General features: G+C 39.8%; 1 protein-coding gene across 4 annotated transcripts in view; it reads left to right on the top strand.

The window, feature by feature from the left end:
- cacna2d2a (calcium channel, voltage-dependent, alpha 2/delta subunit 2a) overlaps positions 1 to 27,963 on the top strand; it is a 255,562-nt gene that overhangs the window by 188,430 nt on the left and 39,169 nt on the right. For all 4 annotated transcript variants that reach the window (XM_041783642.1, XM_041783641.1, XM_041783640.1 and 1 more), the window contains 5 exons: positions 19,387 to 19,437; positions 19,685 to 19,784; positions 21,119 to 21,280; positions 24,945 to 25,055; positions 25,829 to 25,907. In XM_041783642.1, coding sequence (XP_041639576.1) covers positions 19,387 to 19,437; positions 19,685 to 19,784; positions 21,119 to 21,280; positions 24,945 to 25,055; positions 25,829 to 25,907 — 503 coding nt within the window. The remainder of the gene's footprint in view (positions 1 to 19,386; positions 19,438 to 19,684; positions 19,785 to 21,118; positions 21,281 to 24,944; positions 25,056 to 25,828; positions 25,908 to 27,963) is intronic.

Here is a 27,963-nt window from a genome sequence, read left to right as displayed (position 1 = left end):
ATCAATGGCTTCTTTGCAGTTGCTGTCACACAGCAGCAGAGAACATCCTCAGTAATGATTTCTGCATGGAAAAATGCTACCACAAGGCCATGTTTTAGGCTGTTTATTACTATGCCAAGCATTCAAAGTGCTAAATATAAACATTCTTAATTCTTAAGCTACCTTTGTGTCCTGAAAGTAATGAACTATTCTTTTTTTAAGTTTAAAAACTCAAAGAGAAATAGCAGCAGGCAGGAGGTAAAAAAGCCTCCATACAGCGCTCATGTATGGTCTGTTTTCTCAAAGTGGTCCAGTTTGTTCAGTACAGTTTTGTCACAGTTTAGAAAATTAAACTCTGATTTTATCCATGTTTCCTCAGCTGATGGCTGTCTCAACAACCTCCAGCCTCTTTTGGTGTGTTGGGAAATCTGTCTCTCTTTAAGAGATCCAGATCATTCAGCTCAGCTCAGTAGAGCTTGGGTTTTTTTGGCTCCCAAACGGCTCTTCATTTGGTAACAGTTTGTCTTTTTACATGTGGATTAAATAACAACAGAGGATGGAGGAAAGTAAACTGGCACTCAAACGGGAGCTAGCTACCATCACTATTATAAAAAGAGCCGTTTTGTAGAACAGGCTCTTTCGTGAACAGCTCATCATATCTCAGTCGCTTACCCAACAAGGTTATTCAGTTGATAGTGTATCACCGTTTCAATTAACAGCATGTTGATGATAAAATTAGTAATATTTTTTTATACATTAACAGCGCTCAGCTTGTCTCTTAGCTCAGCACAAGACTCCTCTAGACTTCCCATTCACTCCTAATGGCTGTTCCCCACTTCCTGACCCCCAACTGACATTTGGGATCATGTGATAGTGCTCGCTGTGCTGGTTAATGAAAAAGCAGATTGCAAGATATAGTGTTATCAAACTGAATTTTAATTGTATTAGGTATCATAGCATCCCTAGGTATAAATGGCTGAAACTTAAAATGGTGTTACAGATCTGGATCAGACCAATTCATGTGTGTTTCAAAAAATTGCAGATCAACTGCATGATCCAAGTGCAGAGGAGTGTTGTATGGTGTATTTTAAGGCACATGATGAGTCCATCAGAGCGCTGACAGTAAAGAGGATTGTGTTGCTCAGAGCAGACAGCCTCTAACCAATACAAACAGCAGCAGCAGAAAATTGCAGAAATTTAACTTGTCATTGTAACACCTGTGCTGTCTGCAGCCATGCTGTCAGGCCGTCTGCAAATTGTAACAAACTGTTGTGATGTGATCTGAGTCTCCACACCAGCTCAAACACTTTAGACTTGTGATATGAAGGGGACAGAGTCATTTTGCTTCTGAATGCTCTTCTTGTGATATATTCAAGATAAAATCAATTATCTTTGTCTTACAAGCATTTCAATTTGTAAACATGTTAAATTGACAACACCAATGCGCTCACTTATATTTATCTTTAGCTGTTATGAAAAATCTTCAGACAATTCCAAAAGAAAACAAGTTTTAAAGGGGACATTTTTAAATGACATCTTGTTAAACAGCTGCTTAGAATGAATTTACTCATTAGAAGTTGGTGTAAATATAACCAATTCTGCAGACAAGAAGTTTGATTTAAATCCAGTCTTTTATAAGGTTGTTGTACAGTCTTTTGTCCATTCTCTCACCTACACTTCTCCTTTTAGCCCACAGTTAGATAAAAAATTGTTGTTTAGAGAAACTAGGTCAAATATGGTCCTTACCCGTATGATAAGGTTGATGCTTTGTCTTCTTTTACAAGGACAAAACAAGATAGGGGCTAATGTTTTTGGTTTAAAGTACTCACTTCCTCCTTTAGTTCTCTGTATACCAGCTGATCAGTGGGTGCAGATTGCTGGGGCGGGGGAGTGTCATGAACCGGACAGAACTAGGCTGCATCAGTCCAAACTCTCCCCCCCATCTCCCACCCCCAGCCACCCACCCATCCCAGCATCCTGTCCATCACTCCATGTTCAATCTACCTGCCACTGTCACATCAGCTTTGTGGCAGCTCTCCCTGTTGCCTGGTTACAGGTCCGAGTGAACTGGACGTAATCATGACAGCAATGTTGATTAGACCTGACCCCGTTTTCCATCTCTGTCGCGGTCCGGCTCAATCTGAGTGGCTGTTTGAGGTCAGGCCAGGCTTGTCAGATGAAGTCAACGAGCTCAGAGCAAACAAACAAACGACAGGGGTAAGAAGCCCTGACTCTCTGATGAACTTTGTATTAAGCTCATAATACATAATTCATTATCTTAACATCTTTCAATGGGGAAAGATCCTGTTGAAATAAATATTTCAATCACATTTAACTTGGGATATTTGAAAGTTTGAGGGTTTCAAGGCATGGAGATACAACAATCAGTTGATTTATTTATAAATAATACAAAAAAATATACTGTCTTTCCTAATCAACAAGCACTGCTTCTAAAACTGGCAGAATAGACAATGAAATACTACAGTACAGTCAATAAAAGCAAGCTATAATCAGATTTAATTCATTTTAATAAAGTTAAATCTCCTGGAAGGAACTTTAGTTTGTGTTAATTTTGGTGACCCCAGTTGGTCTTATCATGTACACATGTAAGATATTCTGTGACAAAGGTTTTCATCCTGCTTTATTTTAATAATCAAACAGGATAGATCAGTATTTTTTAATTGAGTTGTATGAAATACTTGGCATTACTAGTGGCATTAGCCTCCAGTGATTTCAGTGAGCATTTCCCCTTCAAACAGGACATGCTGGAGGAAGCTAGGGTTGCATCCCACTGACCTCAGAAGTCTGATGTTGGGGCTGGGAAGGCCATCACACCCGAGCTGAATGTGTTCCATTTGCTACGAGCACATAACTGGGAATACTGGGGGATTTCTCCAACTTTCCTAGCCAGAATCACAAGTTCAAGGTGCATTTTTAATGACATCGACTCGTAATTTCCCAGTTCGAAGATTAAATGGGTTGCACCATAAGCTATACAGCGTAGCAGACAGGTTCGCTATATCTGTATAATTTAGCAAGTCTAATGTGAAAACAGGCGAAAAAAAAGTTGACTCAGTTGTACACTACATTGAACACTTTTTGAAGTGTTTTATTTTTCACCCAGAAAGCCTCTGTATTTGGCACTAATTTGTAATGTGAGCTTCGGTTGCCAGCTATGTGCTCTTCCGCCTCAGACCCACACTCTCCGGGCTTCATCAGAGACAAAAACATCAAACTAAGCTAAAACTAAATATCTCAGCTCAGTTTATTACCTCAACAATTGACACAAATGTTTTCACAAAGTAAACATATCATGTCGACTGTAGCTTGTCTAGTTATCAGCCATTGGAGGAATAAAGGGACAGCCATAAACTTACTTGGAGGAGAGTCAGGTTCTTCAATTTATCCTCAGAAAGTTGAAGAAGGCGGACTTCCGGTGGCACGAGGACAAAGATGGCAGCGTGAAAATTCAGCTCCTGACTGAACTACCACTTTCCCCCTTTTAATCCAGGAGATTTGCTGTAAAAGCGTATTCTGATACAAAATAATGCCAGGGGGGGAAGAGAAGGGCCGATTAATGACTTTAAGAAGCAAAAAAAAAGGACGAAGACATGGAAGACGCATGCTGTAGCAACGAGGCTATGCTAGGTGAAATGGTTTCGTTAGCCTCCATCCGCGACACCATAAACGAAACAATGACCAAGGCAATGTTTGAACTAGACAGCAAGATTTCCAACCAGCTGTCGGACTTTCGGAGGAACTTCCAGGAGGATATTAAAAAACAGCTTGGTGAGATGAAAGCGGACATTAACCAAAAGATGGAGGAAACGGCAAAGAAAGTAGAAGCTACATCGCAGAGACTCGGAGAGGCTGAGGAGCGTATTGAAGAGGCGGAAACATTTAGCGTGGAAGTCAAAGAGGTGTTAACCCAGATGCAGAAAACCCAGCTTGAATTAAAATCTAAGATAACCGAGCTCGAGGGGCATGCACGCCGCAATAATATTCGGATTTACGGTATCAAGGAAGGGGCCGAGGGGACTTCAATGACCAGCTTTGTGGAGAATCTCATAAAAACCGAACTGGGTGAGAGCACTGGACTGAACGATCTCGGGATTGAACGTGCCCACCGAGCACTCGGACCTAAACCCGTGGAGTCTGCTCCGCCAAGATCAACGGTAGTGAAGTTTCTGAAATATACAACAAAGGAAATGGTAATCAGCGCAGCTTGGAAAAAAAAGATCACCATAGACGGGGTAAGGATATATTTCGACCACGACTATGCTTCAGGGGTGATGGAGAAAAGGAGAGAATATCTGCCAATTAAAAGAGTACTGAAAGAGAAAGGCATCAGATTCCACACACCGATGACCAGAATGCGCGTTTTCTTGGACTCCGGGACAGTTACGTATGAGAGCGCAGACCGAGCTGCTGAGGACTTACGGGCAAAAGGCTTCCCGATACCACCGAGACCGGAGGGCAAACCGAGAGAGACGACACAGCTGAGCTCTCGCTGGGAGATGGTGAGACATAACCGACGCGGCAGTGACGATTACCATCAGAGGATCCGGGACAAGCTCCGCGGATTTCAACGGCCAGCTGGAACGGACACTGAGGAATGTTAACTAACTCTGTTAATATCTCTGGACTCTGGGCCTCTCCCACGCCTAAACTACCCCTAAACGGGCCAATAACGACTGCTCAGGACATTTGCTGATATCCGTGAGGCCCATTTTAGTAAAACATTGCTCAAATTTAGAAAGCGGTAGTCAGTCTAAAGAGTCTGAATGACAGCCACCCGAACAAGAAACCTGAGAGGGGCCCGCCACCTTCTGGCCGGATTATTCCCCTACACAAGAGGTCTAAAGATAGCCTCTTTGTTGGAAGTCCAGGTATTTTTTTCAAAGAGTTTTTACTGTTTTAACTGTTCTGTGTTTTTTGTTGATATTTGTTCATTGTTCTTGGGGATATGTGTGTCTCAGAGAGAACTCTGTTTAAAAAATGCATAACGAAGTATTTAAGGTTATCACCCTCAATGTTAATGGCTTGACAAATCCTATCAAGAGGGGCAAAATGATATCAAAAGCAAAAAAAGAAAAGGCAAAAATTATATTTTGGCAAGAAACTCACTTAACAAATCAAGAGCATGAAAAATTGAAGAAGATGGGCTTTAGACATACTTACTATTCATCCTTTAAAACAGGGCGCAAAAGGGGAGTGGCTATTTTAATACCAAATTCAGTCAGCTTTGAACTCCTGTCTGAAATTAAAGATAAGGAGGGCAGGTACATTATGGTAAAAGGTAAATTAGATGATAAGGAGGTGACTCTATTAAATGTTTATGCACCTCCAAATAGTAACAGGGGATTTTACAACAAAATAATTGACTTAATTGACTTCCAAATAACTGGAGTAATGATTTGTGCAGGAGACTTCAACATAATTTTTAATCCAAGGCTTGACACAACTAGCAAAAACAGAAGATTGACCAGCACAGAGAGATGGTTTAAAAGAAGAGCCCAAGACTTAGGTCTGGTAGATGTTTGGAGGGACTTTCACATTCACGATAAACAATATACATTCTATTCAAATCGTCACAAGGCTCATTCAAGGATAGATTTCCTGTTTATGCACAGCTGAGAGGCACAGGATAAAGGAGTGTGAAATAAGTCAGAGAGATTTATCAGACCACTCTACTGTTTATTTAAAGTTACACTTAGATAGTAAATCTAAGACAACAACTTGGAAATTAAACGTAAGTATGCTAAACAACCCCCAGTTTAGGGAAAGAATTAAGAATCAGCTTAAAGTATACATGGAGAATAATGATGATGGGAATGTGAACCCAGTGATACTTTGGGATGCAGCAAAAGCAGTCCTGCGTGGTAAAATTATATCAGAAGCAGCACATATTAAAAGGTAAAAGCTCAAAGACTCCTGGACCTGCAAAAACGACTTTTAGATCTTGAACAACAACATAGTAAAAATAGCAATCAACAAATTCTCTTGCAAATGAGACCAATTAGACAAGAAATAGATAAACTCTATAGTGAGGAAATAGAGAAGAAGCTCAGATTTACTAAACAGAGATATTACGAGGCAGGCTCTAAGGCCTCAAAGATGCTAGCCTGGAGGTTAAAAACAGCACTCAAACAATCAGGTATATAAAATTAGGGATCCTTCCTCTAAAAAGATAACACACGAGTTAGCAGGAATACAAGAAGCATTTGTAAAATTTTATCAGACCCTGTATACCCAACCTACACAATTTGACGCCTGTAGAGCAGAAAAATTTTTGAATCAATTAGACCTCCCTCACTTGGAACAACTCATAATGACAACTTAATTAGAGAAATATCAGTTGAAGAAATTGCTAGGACAATTTCCTCCTAAAATCCTGCAAGTCCCGGGGTCTGACGGATTTCCAGGAGAGTGGTATAAAGCACTGAAGGAGGAATTGCTACCAATTCTATATAGGAGTTTCAATTATACACTTAGGGAGGGTATCCTTCCTCCATCCTGGAGGGAGGCAATCATCTCTGTAATTCCAAAAGAGGGAAAGGACCTTAGGGAATGTGGTGCGTATAGGCCTATCAGTATCCTAAATCAAGACTATAAAATCTTTGCAGCCATTTTAGCTAAGCGATTGGAAGAAATTATGCCCTTACTGATAGATGAAGATCAGTCAGGCTTTATTCGTGGAAGGCAGACCCAGGATAACATAAGACGTACTCTCCACACCATCGAATATATAAAAAGAGGAAAATTTGGAGCCATTTTGTTGAGCTTCGCAGAAAAAGCGTTTGACTCTGTGGGGTGGATGTTTCTCTTTAAGGTAATGGAGAGGTTTGGGTTTCATGAGAAATTTATTAATAGCATCAAAACACTATATACATTCCCTACTGCCAGAATTAAGGTTAATGGAAGCTTGTCCAGGACTATAAATTTACAGCGAGGCTGCCGTCAAGGCTGCCCAGCCAGTCCTGGACTCTTTAACTTATTTATTGAGCCACTTGCCCAGGCCATAAGACAAAATACAAACTTAGAAGGTGTTACCATAAAAGACACAGAGTACAAAATATGCCTTTATGCGGATGATGTTTTGGTCGGTCTAAAGAATCCAGAGAGTGGTATTCCTATACTGATGAATATGTTGCAGGAATATGGAGCCCTGTCAGGCTACACGCTAAATATTGATAAAACACAAGCACTGGTGTTCCATTTTATCCCGTCACCGGAACTTAAAAATATGTATAAGTTCAGCTGGGACTCTACATGTATGAAATACTTAGGTGTGAAATTAACAAAGGATTTATCCCAACTTTATTCTGAAAATTATTTACAAATATCAACAAAAATAAAACAGGACCTGAATAGATGGACATCTTTACCTCTGGATTTTGGAAATAGAACAATGGTGATAAAAACTAATATTTTACCTAGATTACTCTACCTGTTTCAGTCCTTACCTATTCAGGTTCCTGATAATCAATTTGGAGACTGGGATAAGGTGATATCCCAATTCATTTGGAACGGTAAGCCCCCTCGGGTAAGATATAAAACCCTTCAGCTGCCAAGAGGTAGCGGAGGGGTTGCCTTGCCTTGCCTTAAAGACTATTATCTGGCAGGACAGATAAGACCGCTGGTTCTCTGGTGTGACCAAACATATATCGCAAAATGGAAAATCATGGAGTTGTCATTGTCAGACAGACCCCTACAGAGTTTGCTAGGACAGCCATCTGCAATCAAACAATATGATATCCAGAGTCAGTGGACTGGCTTTTCGTTAGATACTTGGTCTAGTTTAGTGAAGCAACTTAACATTCAAAAGAAATTAAAATCTTGACATGGCCAATCCATGATCCAGGTTTCATATCTGCTGCCAAGGATGGAGGGTTCAGTCAGTGGGAGAGACAGGGAGTCACAGCCCTGTGTCTGTTGGTTGAGGATCAGGAGTTACTGGATTTTCAAACTATGTCAGGAAAATACGGCCTAATTCGACAGGACTTTTATAGATACCTCCAACTCCGGCATTATTTTGACAAGAGTGTTAAAGGGTCCATACCAAGGAATTTCACAGGTATTACACAAACCTTCATTAAAGCCTACAAAACAAAAGGTTCAAGAAAGGTTATAGGTGAATTATACAGGTATATAAATGAACTAAGAGGGAACTCTACAGAATATGTAAAAGCCAGATGGGAAAAGGAACTGGGGGTGGCTATTCCCCCTGAGGACTGGACAAATATGATTAACACACAAATTACCACCACAGCCTCACAGTCATGGAGGGATTTTTCATGGAAGAACCTTATCAGATACTTTATAACACCAAAACAAAAATCCAGACAATCCAGTCCTCGATTCAGCTGTTGGAGAGAATGTGGTCATTCTTTGGCAGATCATTCACACATATTCTGGCACTGCCCTGTTCTCAAACCCTTTTTGGAAAATGTTTACACTGTTGTTAGAAAGGTCCTCTGCTTTGGTTTTGAATTTACTTGTTTATTTTTTTATTTAGGAAATATAGACACAAAACTCTCTAGTAATGACAGATACCTCCTCAGAATATTTATGGTAGCAAGCAAAAAGGCCGTAACAAGGCGTTGGCTCTGTAGGGATCCACCCACGATTAGTCAGTGGACAGGTATAGTAAAAAATATCCAGTGCATGGAAAGTCTGACCTTTTCTCTAAGACTGCAGAAAGAAAAATATGATGCTCTCTGGAAGAAATGGGAAACATACCTATCACAAAGCGGTGATAACCTATGCTAATTTTAAAACACATTTTTCAACTGAAACAATGCTGATAATGGGAAAATTTGGACTGACCCACTCGTGTCCCCTTAAGTTCTATAGTTCCTACTGTTTCGCTGAAAAATTTGTGTGCATAATGTGTTTGTAAGCTTAACAGATTTGTGTGGCTTGATATTCAGTTGTATTTTCTTTTCTTCCCTGTTTAAATCTGTCTCCGACAGAGTTGTTTTGTATTCTTTCTTCTTAAAAACTAAAAATAAAGTTATAAAAAAAAAAAAAAAAGAAAAAAAAAAGAAAGTTGAAGAAGGCCAGGAAAACACTGGTATTCAGCAAGGCAGGGAACTCTGGGTGGAGGGTGATGCAAGCTGCAGTCGTCTTCCTTGATCAGAAATGTCCTGAAGAAGTGTTGATAAGTCCCGCTGATGCTAGCAGCAGTTCTCTGTGTGGGCATGAGTTAACAGTCTATACACCTACACCACCAAGTAACTCAGGATCTCTCCTGCCAACCAGGCTCCACTCAAGTTTTTCACCTCTCTCCTTCTTTCTGCTGAATCTCCATCTGTAGCAGTTGTTCCTCTGTGCACTCCTGAGTTGTAATAGCTTCCCCTCGTACCCACAGTAAACGGCACGTCATCATCACTTGACTCAAAAAACTGATTTTACTTTTGATTTAGCTTAGCTTAACATTACTTGAACATTACTTTTTATGGCTATTTTTATCCTAAACTCGATAAATTACGCGAAGATAGTGTGCCCCTCTTCTGTGCTGAACAGACTACCTTACCAGCTGCTCAAAACAAGTCATCTTAAAGGGGCAATACACTGAAATCAATGGAATAAATGGAGGCTAATGCCACTAGTACTGCAAGTACCTTACACGAACCAAATTTTAAAAATACTGAAATATCCCTTTAATCTTTTCATCTACCCTTCAGCAGAGATTTCAGGCATTAAAAATAACTATATAGAGATTATAGATCTTTATGCTGATGTTCACATTTGCCTTTGTAGGTCATCCTAAGGCATCAGTATTAACTGCAGTGTCTCTCATGACTGCTTAAAAAGTCCTCACAGGAACTTTACAGTTTTCAGGTGGTTAAAAGAGGATAACACTGTAAATAAAAAAAACACTGGAAAACTGGAGGTGCTTTGAAGCAGGGCAAGTTAAAATGCTTAAAATCAACCAAAGTTTGCCTGAGATTAGCTCTCCAACACCTGTTTAGTCTTGGGGACGCGCCCCACAGATACGTAACAAGAATAGAGAGCAACGTGGGGGTACTCAGCAGCAACTGCATATGTGATGAGGTTAGACTGACAAAGATGTGTATTTTTCCTCTGAGGAACACCTTGTTGCCCCCCTGGTCCTCCATGTTTGTCACTTCTGTCGCTTTTCTCCTCATGTCAGAGCCTTCGACATTCCTGTGGCCTGTTGCCTAGCAACTTGTGCCCACCCTGGCTTTGTGGCAGGCTGTGGTGGAGGGTGTCATGATATGTCAGGTCAGCCTTGTGTGATTATAGTCAAACATGCTGTCTCTTCCTTTGACATTCTGAAGAGAGGTTGACCTATCAGACATGCTGCAGAGTCAGTCCTCATACATGAGGGGAGCTCGTTGTGTGGGGTTGTGTGACGGAAACTCATTGCATATCACATTACAAAAAACAACATGAGAATCTACAAAGTAAAACAAATCATATAACCACTGAAAGTAATAGTGAAGTGAGAATGATCCTTTATCATGTATGTAATCTAAAGTTATACCTTGGATTTTGAATATATATTTGTGCATTTGTTAAAGATGAAGCCATTTTCATGTACATTAAAAGCATCTAAGACTCAAATGTCATGTATTCCATGGCAGAAGATGAGTGATATCTGACAGTCAGCCTTGCCAGAAGAAAAACTGCCTTCTCATATGACGCTTGTCAAGAGAAAATCATATTGGAGAGTGTATGAGATTTGACTGGGGATACTTATTTTTTCTATTATACACATTTTAGTGCTTATCTACGCAGATTTGAATTTTAACCTTCAATTTTCTTCTGGAAAATTTGCCCTATGGCCAAAAAGTACCATGACAGGCTATAGTTCAAAATCAAGTAATTGTAAACTTAAAATAAACATTTTAAAATCCTCATGAAAACATGAAAAATAGAAACATTTCTACAATTATCTTTGATTACTTGTATATGTCAAGTTCCTTCAGCAACACTGAAGTCATATATTTAACAATTCTATTGCAAAATGGATATACAGTTTTACTTGGCAGAGAAAGCTCTGCGTATAAAGATGCTCCCTGGGTTAGTCAAGCAGCATGCTTAGACTTTCCACGGAGCACATGGCTAGAAACCCCCATATAGATACATTTACACCATTGCGTATTGAATACAACAAAGTAAGTTCAAATGCAATTAATCCATAGTAGCATGAATCTGAATATGAGGGTGCAACAAGCTTTATGCTATGAAGGAGGAGGCTGGGGTGATGGGGAGGTGATAATTGGGATCAACTGGCTGTCAGCTGATCACAGCTGAGAATATGACCCTGTCCTGCATGAACCAAGCTTCATTTCTTTACAAGTATTTAGAGATATATTTGGCTGTAGTTGCTGCTTATTAAATTGTATACATGCATCATTGAATTAATTTGTATAAAAGACTAGATATGTCAGTAACTTATACTAAAATAACCTGCAAGTAGTTTTATGTTCAATGTAATGAAAAAGCATAATAAATTCAGTTTAGCTGATTAAATTGAGCATTATTTTTGTTTGAGCTAAAAAGAAAAAAACCTTAACTAACAAACAACTAACAAAGTTGAATGAACTGTCATGAAAGCAGTGTATTTGTCCCTTTCATTCCTTTGCAGTATCCTAAGGGTAAAAATGAACTTTTCATGCTATTCCAATTCTTTGAGATTCACCTGAATGTCTTCCAGTGCTTTTGTATCCATTCTCAAGCAGCCAATCAAGGGACTGCAGCTTTTTTTTTTTTTTTTTTTGGTTAGATTTTTAACACTGGGAGCTGTCGCTTAGTTTCTGAAGAGGTGTCATGAAATTGTGCGATGGCAGTCGCTATATTGAAAATGCCAAATCAAACTTACTTCCAACAAAGAAAATGGCAAATAGATTAAGTAAAGAAAAGAGGAAAGAAACTTGAAACTTTACAGGATGTAGTGAGAGAAGCCTATCCTCCTAAAAGCAGCAATATTGGTTCACTTGTCAGTTAAGTCACCCTTCTTTACTTTACTTATGTAAAGCTCTTAGCTTTCATAATCAAATCAGATATGTTTTAGAAGTTAAAGAAAAGCTCACCTAACTCAGGTTTTAACAGATAGAGAAATTAAAACTAATTTTGTACCAACCATAAACGTATTTATGTCTTGTTTAATAATTTGCACTTCGCATTTTTTCAGTACTCGTGATGGAAATTTTTATGGTAATGCTTAGACTTACAAGCCTCCTTTCAGAAAGTTGCAGCTTGTTAACCATGTTTGAGTACAAAAGTATGTGATAGATATTCATCTAATACACTTACTCATCACTCTAGTAGTAACTCAGTATTTCAAATAAAAAGAATATTGTTCATTCAGTGCCAAATCTGTTAGACATATCGATTTATTAGAGTCATTTCATTATAGTTAATGAGATTCTGATACCAAAAAATCCAGCTACTTAAGCACAGCTTATAAAAGGAGCTCTCAGTTGAAGTATAGTTTGAATCACCGGAGAGTCACTTCATACAAGCAATTTTATTATTTTCTGTGATCTGTTTTTGGGCTTTTTGCCTTGAATGTAGACAGGACAGTGGATAGAGGTGGAGTTTCACATGTGGGAAAGGAGCCACAGGCTGGTTTTCAACCCGACTCTCTCCCTTATGACAGCGGCCTCTGTACATGAGGCGCATGGGCATGCTCACAACGCTAGAGCCACCTTCTCAGACTGTTATGACTATATGAAGTTTTAACCACAGAAGATAAAAAAAATGAGATCTTAACAACAAACAGTATTTTTTAAACCTTGAAATACATGTTGTGTAAAAAATTGTATAAGCACTTTCATGGTGTTGCACATTCTACAACACATCTTTCAGCACTCCTCCTCTCAAAGAACTCACAGATCCATCAGATCACATGTGCTGATATGCCAGACAGATACCGAAGCTTCAGAAACACCAGCATAAGAACTAGAAATACACAGATGCAATCACGGGAATATGTTTCACAAAGATTTGCATTGATGCTGTCTGTGAGAAGAAACCCTCAGTCAAAGATGTGATTTGCTTCAGAGAGTGAAAGTAGCAGCCAGGATTCACGGCTGGTTTGTTGAGTAACAGACCTGTTGTCTTTCTGGGATGTAGAGCTGGTGACCTGGCCAAAGATGACCAGGTGCACCTCTGAGGGGAAAAAAAAGGATCTGACGGCTGCCTGCCTCCACAGATGCGATCTGTGCCCATCTGCTTCCCCCACCAACAGCCTCAGGAAAATTAATGGTCCAGTCAACACACTTAATTGTCTCCAATTGCTCTGACATTAATTATTAACATTTGTCCATTATAATGTCTGTTCGTGTTATCAAGGGAAGCGAAGCAGAGGGTGAAGCGAGGGAGAGGGCAAGGAGAGAAATAACCAGAGACAGGCGTGGAGTCCTGTTAGCCAAGCGTTGCAAAGATCCCATTAGCTCCTAGGCTCACAGCAGCATGTAGTCTATATCACATATTGATTTCTTCAAAAAGTCAATCTAACCTCTTTGTAAATATTATGACTGCTGGTCAATCCTCGAAGCTGAGGCTCCCCAAAAATACCATTCCCAATATCTAGAGCCCTGCATCCTTCTCCTTTCATTCTCTCCAACCCCACTTCAGACAGAAGAAAGACCAGGTTGTTATTAGTGGACCTGAAGGTGACACAAGGCTGCAGCAGTTTCAGTCCTGATAAAGTATTTGACATTTCAGTTTGAGCCAAAATGTGAGAGGACACAGCGGGAGCCTTTTTCTTCCATCTCACAGAGCAACAGTAACAGATTTGTCTACTAATAACTGATGCAGATGTATTCCAATATGCGTCATTAATTCAGTATTCTGTAAAAGGAGAGTGGTTGTAAAATTGAGCGTATAATTTTGTGCCCCCCCCCCCCCAAAAAAAAAAAAAATATGGAAATGTGAATCTCGGTACAAACACTTCCAATAATCAACAGAAAGTGGAATAAATAAACGGCAGACAACATCTATTTCTCCTGCAGGCTCTCTGGGCGCCGTCCTCCTATATTTTTTATCTTAATTCAATCTTTATTCGCCTGCCACATCCACAGGAGCACTAAGAGAGCAGCAGTCCATAAAATAATAAGCCCATCAGCACAACACAAATCCATGCGCACTTGGGAGCAGGCACACAAACGTACCTACATGCACACACACACACGTATTAGCAGCAGTCTCTCTGTGCTAATATACAGTGTTCTCATTATTCCTCAATTGCTCTGCTCACATTTATTGTGCATGATGCATTCACATCAGAGGTCATGCTGTGAGGAAAATTCACATGCTACAAACACACAAACATGACAGTTACAGATATATACTGTACACTTAGGCTCATTATTTCCATGCTGTGTACAATGGGACCAATAGAAATGATTCAGGAATAGTGAAGCTAAACACACTTTTGGGCCCACAGTAGGACACATATACAGTAAGCTTTACCTGCATGCTCACAGTATTACAACATAATGATCTCACCTCTCCATGTATCATGCCCCATGTATCTATTGCATGTGTCTGAAATGTATGTCATAGATAATTCCTCCAATTTAAATGAAATGCACAACACTTTGTGGAATGGGTCAGGGTGCATAAACACAATCTCCCAGGAGAGTTAGCCCCCCGGCACAGTTAATGTATTGATTTTACAGCCGTGCGCCATGATAAAACTATTTCATGAATTCCAATGAGACGCCTTCCACAGACTGCTGCAAAAAGGAGCAAAATACAATCACCACAACACAGAATATGTCATTGTGTTCATTGCTTGTATAATACATTTCTTTTAGATTTATGGCTGGTGGTGGCAGGTTGTAAGGGTGGGGAGTGGTGAAAGGAGTGAGTGTTGCTGCTTTAATCTCCTCTCATTTAGAGTGATACCTGGCTCAACCTCAGTGTAAAGAGCACATGTCTACTGCACACACAAATCAGCTTTTATCTTGATTGTATGTGCTGTAATGGTGTGTACACGTTCATATCATGACATGTACGATGTATGTAAGGCCTCCTGGGGTTTTTATGGTTACACAAATCACTACTGCTGCTGTTGCCATACTTGCTTTTGAATTTATTTATTTTAGTTTAAATTTGGCAAATTTTATGGTAATAGGAAGAAAATGCTCTTAGATGAGAATCCCTTTGTCATATTTTCATATACATTGCCTATAAAAAAACATTTTTACCCTTTAATTTATTTTATAAATCACTCATGGTCAATATAATTTGGCTTTTTGGAGAAAAAATACAAAGAAAACCTTTTTAATGTCAAAGTGAAAACAGATCTCTACAAAGTTACCACATTCATTTTACCCTCTTTACAAGCATTCCAGGGCAAGCTGACAAGCAGCATCCCCATAGCATGATGCTGCCACTACAGTGCTTCATAGTGGGGATGGTGTGTTTGTAAGCAAGTGCAGTGTTTGGTGTTTGCCAAACATAGCATCTTGTCTGATGGTCAAAAAGCACCATTTTGGGCTCATCAGAACAAAGAACTCTCTTCCACTTGACCATGGAGTCTCCTATCTAAGGGGGTGAATACTTTTATTGGCACTGGGTAATGTAAACTTCTGCATTTATATCTTAAAGGGTATTTCTACTGATGATTTGTCTTATAAATTATATATTCAGATTCTGTTTCTAAGGAATTGGCAAGTTGGCAAAACTTTTAAGAAATGACAAAAAGTTCAACATATGCTCTCGAGGTCAGGACTTTACAAACTTTTTAGTTCTGTCTAAATTGAAAGAAGCTAAATATATTCAAAAGAAACTGTTTTAGATTTTGAAGTAAAAGTTGAATGGTTATGGCTAATGATCAGATCTAAAAATCAGCATTAACTGAGCTATGTTGTGGCTGATAGGGGACAGCAGGAAGGGGGGCGGACCCTGTTATGAGCCAGGCTGTAAACATAGTTAGTTTTCCTCAAAGAGTGATTTTTAAAAATTGAATCTAATGGGGATTTCTTGGTTCACAGAGCCAGCCTTAAGTGGATTCTCATGGTTTATTGCATTTTCATATTCACTTTTCTGGAACTGATTAATCACCTGCAGAAAATATAGCAAGCACACGTGTTGCATGTCACATGCCCTGGGCAATGCAGTGTCAGAAGTGATTTGAACACGTCATGATTGACAGGTATAAATAGGTTGAGTTAAATGACAAGCAGTTAAGAGCAGGACCCAGAATATGAGCTTCAGCTTCCTCCTGTTTGGGGCTCAGGTGTAAATTACTAGTGATGTATGATACAAAGTGCTCTCAGTAGTTCCGATTGTTCAGCACCAGTGGTCAGATAATGACCAAACTTTTAAGTGGATGGACAGCAAGGCCACAGGCTGATATGTTGTGTTTGCTGTCTGATGGTTGCTGGTGGTGTCGCGGTGGGATGGAGTGGGCGACAGGGCTCAGTTCAGCACCAGCCAGGCCCATCTGCTTGTCACCTGGCCTTGGCACGCAGGAGACTGGGTAATGACAGGGAAAGAATGGCATCAGTGGGCAGAAGCTGAGAGGTAATTACTGACTGGAATCCATGCAGAAACAACACATCTGGATCCATGAGTCAAAATATGGAGAAATACATGCCGATACCGGCCTCATTGCTTGATTTTTATCGGTCAGGCCTGTAGATATCAGCCTGAAGACTGAAAATCCTTGACTCCATCCTACTCCCTCTGATCCTGATGTTCCCTGCTCAGAAGCACAGAGAAAATCCAATTGCACTTTAGGCAATGGAAAGAGAGAAAGAGAGCACCGCTGATACACCAAGACAATCTGAGGGGAAAATCAGCCATGGCAGCACTATGGCTTCAGTGTTGAATGACGCTATCCTGGCTCATGTGTAATTCTTCTCTACTCCATCACTGCTCACACATTCCTACTAAAGGCCATTACTGCTGATCAATGCTGCCTTTTTCACAGTTAGACACAAAATGATCTGCTTGAAAGTGATATTTTCTCTGCAGAATTTAGGGCCACAGCTGGAAGAGTTCTCCATTGTGAGATTTTTACATCGGGAGGGTAGATGACCTATAATGATTGCAAGTAATATGAGTCTGCATTGCCTTATAATTAACATTTAGCCCCTTCAAAATAACTTCAAGTCCCATTAAAGGACTATTCTCCTCTGTGAGAAATAGACTGACCAGAGAAGTTAATGAAAATCGGCAGTTGGTCTGCAGGCACCGGACATCACCAAATGACCCTCCTTCAATCTCCAGATGAGGTGTCTCCATCCGTCGTGAGCCCGAGGTGGTGTAGACGTGGGCCACATTCTCACTGAGTTTTCGTCCTGCATCGATGATCGCTTTCACAAACTCCATCACTCGAATAAGAAAGAGGCCGCCCGCTGCTGTGTGGAGTCTGGGCCCTCTCTTCCTCTCCCTCTCCCTCCTTCAAATTAAGATTTCAGTAATTAAATTGATAAAAGTCATGCATGCCAATATGCCTCATGGTTCCAGACCTGATTTCAAACGCCACACACTCGTGGAGAGCTGCGCAAGTTCTACCTTTGATGTGGCATTCTTTATTATTGAAAATAATTGGATTCTCTCCCCTCTCTCTCCCTCCCTCTCTCTCACGCACACAGTCATTCTCCCCATGTTCACTCTGGGCATGCTCAGTTAATCGACCTCTTGTGAGGCAGTGCTAGTGCCGACTCTCAGTTCCATCTGGGGGTTTCAGGCAGCTTTTCAGCAGAGTGTGTCCCGCGTTGTGTCTGAAAAACGGATTTGAGCAGCCCAGGCGGTGTGCTGGGGGACGTCACTTCCACACTGGTCAGAGGTCATCCTGCAGGTTGGAGTGGCGCCTGCCAGTGAGTGGGAGCGGTGAGACTTGTGGGAGCAGCGACGAAGCCTACCGGGGCTTTGTTGCTCTACCTCCATATCAGCTTGGCCGAGCATAAGAAAAGAGCCTCTCTGGCCCACAGGCAGCTGGCTTCTCTCCACACTCAGCGGAACGGCTGATAATCAGCAGAAAGAGACCCCTGATGATTACTCCGCCACTGCCTAAGACGCCTGCTAACTGCCTGCCTCCTCACTCCTCAGAATGTCAAACTAGTACTCACATTTGAAGCCCCCTCCACCCTCCCGGTGTGCCACAAGAAGGCCTATAATGTCCATCAATCTCCACACTCTTTGTATCAGGGCTAAATGGGAATTTTATTGCCACTGGAACAGAATAAAAATGTTTTTGGTTCCCTTCTCCACATCATCCTCTATCACCGGTGAACACATGTTATTTGTGCGCCTCGTCCAGAACAAAAGTCGTCTAGCCTTGCTGGTTTAGCAGCGCCTGTGCCTTGTGGGCCCACGCTGTACCGTGGCTGACACACACTCAGAAATGGCCCTATTTTAGGCAACTCTAAGCAGAAGAAACATAATGGTCTTAAGCAGCGTGTGCCTCCCCCCAACAAAGCAACCGCCAAAGTAAATAATGTGTTTGACGCCCAACTGATGAGTCATCAAAGGAACTGAAAATCAGCTTTCTTATTTTACTGACAGCACTTAGCTCAGCACAGACTCTCCACAGCACGGGTCAGCGCTACTCTGGCTGCTCCTTGACAAGTTTGTATAAATTTCAAGTGACTGAATATCAAGCATATGAGACTGTCTGAGTCACCAGAGCGTGACTGCAGAAAATGGTATTTTAGTAAGACATTTATGCTCATTTTAAGCCTTAAATTCCTTTGGTTTATGACTTAAAATAAGACAAGAGTGGCTACATTTATGAATTAATGCAATTATTTGTAACCCAAGCTGTCAGGTAAGACAGAGTGAGCTTGACTGGCATTTTTGTTCTGAAAAAAATATTGATTTCTAGATTTTTCCTTCAGTAATTCCAGCAGCATCAACAGCTTTATCCAGGTACAGTGACGTGTAAGTTACATAAATTATTTAAGTTTTTAAATAAATCATCTTATTTAAGCAGGATTGAATGATGACATTATCCTATAAAAATAGTGATTTTTTTCCATGAGGATAATTGTAAAAATATTGATTGTGCACCTCTCAGCCTCTGTACTCAGAGTGTAAAAGGTTTTACCGTTGTGGCTGCCATGCTTGGGTTTTTATTGCACAGTGCAGGCCATTGTAGTGACTGTAATAATACACTTAGACCATAAACTAGCAATTACTTTGGCTTATGTGGTAATTATTTAGAGTGGGCATTGTAATTCATTTAAGAGGAGTATCTCTGTTGAAGTCAGCCGACAGTAGCCGTGGCCAACACTGAAGTATATAACAACTTATTAACTCTTCTAAGCACATAAGCCTTCTCTGTATTCTGTAGCTTAAGTGGGCTCAGCCCTAGTCTCCCCATATCATCACGGCGCGGCTCTGTGACTTTGCCGTTTTCTTCAAAGATTATAGGAGCAAAATTAAAGCCAGTTCTTTGTGTCTTTTGTCCAGGTATATCCAAGGTGCATCATCTCCGAAGGACATGGTCATCATTGTGGATGTGTGAGTATCTCAATCCTCTGTGTCTCCAACTGTCTTGTCTTTTCACTTTCCCTCTGGCTGGAGTGGAAAGGGCACTAGTGCCACCTGTTGGTTTGAGGAAAGCCTAAACTTAGACTCATCTGCTGCTATTCATTTTCTCTTCTTGACAGAATACCACTTGTTGTTTTATGTAAATGTCTGAAGTGTACCACGACCTGGATAACAACCTGTCCACTTATAACAGAGCTACTTTGTGACCTTTCTGCAGGAGTGGAAGTGTCAGTGGACTCACCCTGAAGTTGATGAAAACCTCAGTGATAGAGATGCTGGACACTCTGTCGGATGATGACTATGTGAATGTCGCCAGGGTGAGTGGAAACCTGCAGATCAGGACCAAGAAAGCAACAGCAAAACAAATATTTTCTGCGTTAATTAAGCTGGAAGTGCACAGCCCAGTGTGCTCTTTCCGCTCCCCACTGTTTATTCACAGTAAAAAACCTGCATTTCCCTCATTATAGAATATTTGCTTTTCCTGCACTGCCATTGTCCGTGCGGGATTGTGCCTCTCTCGCATTTTCGCTCCGTCTGTCTGCTGATTACCAAGCTTTCTATTAGGGCCACTGTGTACGGAAATATTAACTTTATCCTATATTGCAGGACAGATAACACACACACACAAATACACACAAAAATACATCCACAGGCTCGGTGTGGTGACTCTGTTTGGAGACTTCCTTCGATAATCCTTCATAATCCATTGCTTTTAGCCACTGTATGCCTCTAAATCCCAGTTTTCGGAGCAAGAAATGAGCATGGTAATCTGGATGGGAACGCATCTGATTTTCACTCTTAATAAAAAAGTGAGGGCTAACAATAGCGTGCTGGTGAATAATTTGCAAATACAAAAGGTGTTAATGCCAAGATCAGCTGTAAATGATAATTAAACTGATGTCAGCTGGCTTTAGAAAACGGCTTTAATTTTAGCAGTGGCATAATAGTGGAACAATGAGTTATGATACTAGTCTTGCTGCTGTGTTTTCTAACATTTTAAGACTGACAGAGGTGTGGTGAACACATAATATTTGGTTCTGGTTACTTTGTGTTTAATTTCTTTGTCAGACAATTTAAATATGACATAAAGGCAGCCTATGAGTAATTTCTGCTTTTCTCGCACATAATGTTTTACATCAATCACAGAAATGTCAGAAGATATCCGAAGTTGACCTTCAAAAAGCAAAACAGCATTTGAAACCTGCTATTACAGACATTGCTGCTAATAATGTAATCACTCATAGACTCTAGACATGTGTGCACACTGGTACATCACACACTGACCTGCACACTCTTTTAGGCTAATTTGGTGGATGAGATGAGACAGGTGATATTACCTTGGCTGGGTTTCTGTCAGTGGTTTGCACTGGCTTACAGGTGCACCTGTTCTTTGTATGGAAAGTTGTAATTACCCGTGTTTAGTGCCAGCCAGGGAGGAGCAGGGCTGCTTACATCTCCACACACCCACGTCTGCATCCTGCTGCCATGAACCGCACACACTTATGATAAAGACAACACACAGCAACACAGTCTTACAGCATCAAATATATATATATATATATATATATTAAAATCATGTCTAATGTTTGTCCAGAAAATCCAGTATTCACACACCATATGCTCATGTGTGTCTTTATATTTTCTCTTGTAGTTCAATGAAAAGGCTGATGCAGTCGTCCCATGCTTCCGGACTTTGGTACAAGCCAACGTTCGTAACAAGAAGATCTTCAAGGAAGCCGTCATGCATATGCAAGCCAAAGGAACCACAGATTACAAGTCTGGCTTCACGTTTGCCTTTGAACAGCTCCTCAATGTAAGAGCCAACATGCTTTTCAGGGATGAGTAAAGCAGAATGGATGTTTTTTTGTGTGTGTGATGGAGGAGCTGTATGCCTGCAGAGTGGCTTCCATAACATGCTGGAGCTATGTTCTGTAGCAGCAGCATGTTATTATACATCCTGTCAGGGTCACTGTCTAATCCAATTAATGAATCAGAATTAAAAGTGATGAAACATGGCTGACAGCTCCTGGTCCAGGTTAGTATAAGACATTTCCAGGGTTCTGTCATGGATGTAGATAGGTCTGATTATAACTGCTGTTGTGTTTGAATCACGCTTACCTTCGCACCAGCCAGCGCAGCCGTGACGTCTGTCAGCAGTCGGCGTCCACGTGCTCCCGACACAGGTGCTGCCTCAGCTCCGTATGCTGCTGTGTATTTTAAGAGGCTGCCACCCTAATGGGCTCTGATGGGATGATTGATGAGCGCAGCCCAGAGGAGATCAGCCACAGACACTTTATATTCCTCTGGTGGGCTCGGAGGCATCGAGCCAAGTGCCAGCTGCCCCCCTTCTACCCCCCTTCCTACCTTCTCTTGCCAGCAGAATGAGAAATAAAAAGGCCCTTTTAATCGCTGTCTGTGGCCATGATTGGTGACAGAAGCACAATAAAAATATGTAATTGTAGCAATATTATTTATCTTTATTAGAATCTTGTCAGATTGACATGCCGCTGGCGTGCATATCAATAGCAGCTGCCGTGCAGGCATTGGTGGGGGTGAGGGGAGGGTTTGTATCAAAGCTGAATGCTAAAAACTGGTGCCTTGCTATGAGCATATTGTGCTGGAATGCTTGTGAAAGTGTTTGTGACAAAATCAAATTTAACGCTACGCTAATGCTGTAAACTAAGAATGAGTTCTTCAAATTCAGGTAACGTGTGGGAGCTGTGTAGACTATTAAATCAATGAATGTGAGGTGAAAATCCAAGAATAAAAGCATGAAAGGGTTTATTGAAATAAATGAAAGTCAAAGAATACTTAAAGATAAGTATGTGAGAACAATATCATGTGGACAATTACATATTTATCCCTCATTATAAGGGGATTGAAAGGATAAATCCCTGTCTTCTTTCTTCTCATAAGACTGTATAGAATGACTGCTCTCAAACACTATATATGTTAATTAATGTGGCTCTATGCTACCATGATTTTTTTTCCTGGCTAGCCATCTGTTAAATGAAAAACTGCATCAAACAACAGATGTAAATGCACAGATACTTAAAGCTGGGTTTTTGGTCCAGTTTTACATCCTCTTTCTAGTAAGTAATCCATGCAGATTTTACCATGTAACTGTGTAAGTTATGTTTGCTTTCTTCTCTGTCTTCAGCATACTGCTGTTGCAGTCATTATTTATTTTACAAAAAAAATGAAAAATCACTTATAAGCATCAAAAGGAAAAACTGCAAAAAATATAATGTTGAATGGAGACAATTTTAAGGGTCACTCATAAAGGTATAGTTAACTTTTCTCAGTGAATTTAAATATATAGTGCTTAACAAATTTATTAGACCACCACCCAAAGTAAGGTTTATGCCACAGCTGCCCTAAATTTACAGCATTGGTAATTACCAAAATCATTTTTTGTGTTTCTGCAATGGTTAATACACCAATATGTAGAAGCTCTTTAACCCAAATGATATTTTTAATGCTCAAATATAATTATTATTGATATCCATGAATTTTCAAATTTACTGGTTTACAACTAAACTGAAAAAATAGTAAAGCACATTATTATTTCTTGATTAATATGTCAAATTATAGTTATTTACTTGCATTCCTGAACAGAAAAAATAGTTTTAGTGGTTGAATGTTATGCTTGATTTATTTCTGACTTCTCAGAGAAGCCCAGTGAGCCGGCTCAAATTTGGGTCTAAAAAGGGGAATTCAGTTTGAAATTCCTCATTCCTGTTCAAAATGGTAAAACACGGAGAGCTCACTGAAAATGAAAGAGTCCGCATTAAAGCACTTCATGATGCTGGATGGTCTCTGAGACAAATATGACAGGTGGTCTAATAAATTTGTTAAGCACTGTATATTAAAACAACACTTTCAGAAGAAGATTCTCAGCCACAAATGTGATCTCAATAGAACTAAAACTACTTTTTATCTACTAAGATGCATTGAATCGATTAAATCCTCTAAGGCAGTGGTTCTTAACTTGTCTGGCCTTGGGACCCACTCTAATGGCAGATGGTAACTCAAATTTCTGATATTTGTCAATCATCCTGATTCATTAAATAAAAAATGTTGCTGTTTGGACCCCAAATAGAATTATGACCGAATAAAGTAACTGAAGAAAATCAGACATCATATAAATAATAAAAATCCTGGAAAGTATTACATAATATTCCTGAAAGTAGCTGGGAAATCCCAGATAAAATTCATAAAACCTTTGGGGAAAATTATCCAAAATTCCTTAACATTATCTTTAAAAAAAAAAAACATCCTGAAATATTACTGGAGAAAATTGCTGAAAGTTTATTGAAAAAGTCCTGAAAGTTTCCCATTCTTTGTGAAATTTTCTTAGATTTAGTGGAAAAGAGAGAAGATTACCAAAAGTTTATGGCCAATGGACTCTTCAGAATTTTAAGGAAACTGATTTACTTTTTGTGACAGTTATTTTTAGTTCCTTAAAAAATATGAGTTTGGGTAAATCCACAATGAAATTTCTTAGATAATTCTGGGAAAAAAATATGCAAAACTTTTTTTTTTTTTTTCTCTTTGCTGGAAAGAAAACCAGGTTTCAACAGCTTTAACAATGGAACAAAAGCATTTAAAAGGTGCTAAGACAACAGACATCCCACTGAAAACAGCTCTGCTACCCGACCCACAAGTTGAAAACCCTTGCTCTAAGCCCTTGACTGTGTCATTTACCAATTTAAATACCATAGCTTTGTTGAAGCTGATTTCATATCTAAATCAAAAGATGCTCATGCAGTTACCAGAAGTCTGAAAGATCTACATAAGTAATATTTGTTCAGTGTACTATTCCTCCATTTCTTACTCAGCATATTTATCACAGTGCTGTTTGTAAAGACAAAAAAATTCTAATAAGTCTCTGAACACGCTAGGTATGATTGACAAAATATGGACTTAGACCTTTAGAAGGTTTTTCGTGGGGTAAGACAGGCACCAAATAGCACCAGGATCAGAATTAGAACCTGTAACCACTGCACCCTCTGTACATGGGCCCCTGCTCTACTAAATGAGTCAAATCAGCACCCATAGCGAGATATTTCTTAGTTTGGAAAGTTCATCTTCTCTGGATGCCAAATTCTGAAGAATTTTAAGTGCAGTTTTGGCAGTTGAGAGATGTGTGTCTTTCCTACAAATGAGTGTGATTGTTGCACATTCAACTAATTTTCCTTGAGCATCCCTTTTCCAAGAATACTGCTTAATTTTTTTTATTGATTTTAAAACTTTATTTGACCTTCTTTGCATTTTTAACTTTTCGAATTCACTTGTGGCTAGTAGTATAGTCTTCTGGTGAATGACAAACTTAAAGTAGAACACTTTATGTTTCTTTACACAAACTTTCATTGATGTTATAGAATACATACCTTCCCTTTGTTTCCATGTACGCTGTCTAACCTGTCCCTCTCTCTCTCTTTCTTTCCTTGTGTTTCTCGTCTCTCCTGTTACAGGAGAGCAGTGCCCCGAGGGCCAACTGCAATAAGATGATAATGATGTTTACAGATGGCGGGGAGGATCGTGCACAGGAAATCTTTGAGAAGTACAACTGGCCCAACAAAACGGTGAGTCTGTCCCCATCAGGCTATTATCTATGGTATGTACCCACTCTGCCAGCCCAAGACATCATGCGTGTCTGGAAACTGTCTTCTCCACCCATCTCTGCAAATTCTGATGACATTTTCTCATTATTGCACAGGCCGTTGTGTTGGTTCGGCAACAAACATGCCAGATACAACAATCTGTGCACACAACTCAAAGCTTCACTTCCAATTTCACTGTTTTGATTCTGGATTTTCCTTCCTGTGATTCATCTCTTTGGCCTTTCTTCAGCTTTCTCCCCTCTCTGTCTCTGCCTGTTTCTCTTTCTTTCCATCTTCTTCCATCTCTTTTGTTGTGTTGCTGCTGGTGTTAACAGCTCTGACCTGCTGACTAATTAGCCACTTTATCTTCAGAGCACATTAAAAAAAACAGCTAACAGTCATCTGTGTCTTTGTTCCAGTCTTGCTCCCACTCCATCCCCTCTTTTCCCACATTTCACATCTTGTATGATATTCATTCTGATAGACATTACATCCAAGCTCCCTCATGACGGCTGCTGTCATAAACAAATAATAAGAAGCATGAAAACTCTTTCACTGACAGTTATGTGAGTTGAATAGAAGGCAAATGTAAACATGCTCATCATTTGTGTATTATAGTTTTCTGGCACCATCCAGAAGAAGGCTTTCATGCTACTGTAGTCATCTTTGCAAGAAGTTTGCTTTTATTCTTCTCTGCTTTCATATGATTTGTATTTTGTCCCCTATCTCTATCATTTGTCCTTTTTTCTGTCCAGGTCCGAGTGTTCACCTTCTCTGTCGGCCAGCATAACTATGATGTCACTCCTTTGCAGTGGATAGCCTGTGCCAATAAAGGTAAATGGATCATGTGTTTTGTGGTTGAGTATTTTCAAAGGTACAATATAAAAGAAATAAGACCTCTGGTGGTGGCTCAGGAGGTAGTACGTATTGTTTGTTAATTTTTTTTTTTCTTTTGGTTTGTTTTGATTGTTCCATCAATCACAGCAAGTCGTCCAGGTCCTGAATCAGCAAAGCAGCCCCAGACCATCACACTACCACCACCATGTTTGACTGCTGGCATGATGTTCTTTTTATCAAATGCTGTGCTATTTTAATGCCACGTGTAACGGGCCGCATACCTTCCAAAGATTAAACATTTGTCTCGTCAGTCCACAGAATATTTCTCCAAAAGTCAAAGATTATCAAGATGTTTTTTGACAAATGTGAGATGAGCCTTTGTGTTCTATTTTGTCAGCAGTAATTTTGGCCTTGGAACCCTCCCAGGGATGCAATTTTTGCCCAGTGTCTTTCTTATGGTTGAGTCATGAACTCTGACCTTAACTTAGGCCAGTGTGGCCTACAGGTCTTTGGATGTCATTTTAGGTTCTCATGTGACCTCCTGGATGGGTCGTCGTTGCACTCTTGGAGTCATTTTGGTTGGCCAACAACTCCTGGGAAGGTTCACCACTGTTCCCAGTTTTCTCCATTTGTGGATAATAACTCTGACTGTGGTTCGCTGGAGTCCCAAAGCCTTGGAAATGGCTTTGTAATCTTTTCCAGAGTGATAGATTTCAATCACTTTGTTTCTCATTTATTCTTGAATTTCTTTGGATCGTGGCATGATGCGTTTCTTTTTGAGATCTTGTAGCCTACTTCACTTTGTCTGACAGCTTCTATTTAAGTGATTTCTTGATTCAACAAATCTGGCAGTAATCAGCCCTGGGTGTGGCCAGTGAAATTGAACTCATGACTTAACAAGGAGGGCAATTACTTTTTCACATAGGGCCAGTTTGGATTTTTTTCTTCCCTTAAGAAATTGAATAATCATTTAGACACTGCATTTTCTATTTACTTGGATTTGGTCTTTGTGAAATATAAAAATTGGTTTGATGATCCAAAACATTTAAGTGTGATAAATATGCAAAAACATCAGGAATCAGAAAGGGGCCAAATATTTTTTCACAGCAATGTATCTGTAACCAGGTATAAAATGAGAGTGATCAGAGGTTTAATGGAAAGAGTCTGAGATCTTGTTCAGTCAATTTTTTTGCTGTTCACATAGTAATTCATATAAATTAATCATTTTTATCCAACATCAGTTCTTTCTACATGTGAACTCGATGCAGTTTCTAGGTATTTTCAAGGCTTTTAAGCTCTGATGTTGTCAGACTTTCACACATGCAACTTTCACCTAAATATTGTTTGAGTTGGTTATGATCTCACGATTCAGTATAGTCTCCATGAAATAAGAACGTAAACCCAAATACACAGCAGAACAGTTGCTTTTGTACAGCGTTACAGAAAACACATTATTGGAGACTAAGAAATAGGACTGGAAGTGAGTCATACTGACGCTCCTTATAACAGTATTTATCTGTTGATGTCATACTTCAGGCTGCAGAAATTCCCATTTTATGAATCAAATTTAATGGTTAATCTAATATTATGAAAAATGAGAAAACACAAAACAGTAGCAAGCACTTCAAGAAGCAACAAACTTGAGTAAAAGTAGATTTTTCTTGGTTTAGATAACACTATAACAGGTATGACATTGTTTATGCAAAATAAACAGAATTAGAAAAGAGATTACAGAAGACCGAGGCAAGCAGTAATAAGAAAACTTTATTAGCCACCCAAGTGAAATATTCTGGATAGTTATCTTCTGCATTCTAACAAACTCACTTTAATTTGCAAGGATGTAAGCAGGAAAAAGTTTGGCTGTTCGTCATAAGACATGCAGCCAACTGGAAAATTCTGAGAAAATTCCAGGAGAGCTGTCCATTTGTGAAGAGAGGTATAAAGTGGGCAAAGTGTGCTTACCCATATTTAAGAACTATATTCACACTTACATAGTTTCACCCCGGGTATGTTCTCTCCGCCCTTCTTGCTTGAAAGTCAGACTTTTTAAATG

This window comes from Cheilinus undulatus, linkage group 3 (genome assembly GCF_018320785.1).
Source record: "Cheilinus undulatus linkage group 3, ASM1832078v1, whole genome shotgun sequence".
In the NCBI taxonomy this organism is placed as follows: domain Eukaryota; kingdom Metazoa; phylum Chordata; class Actinopteri; order Labriformes; family Labridae; genus Cheilinus; species Cheilinus undulatus.
The sequence above is the reverse complement of the archived record's forward strand: the minus strand, read 5'-3'. Positions and strand labels throughout refer to the sequence as shown.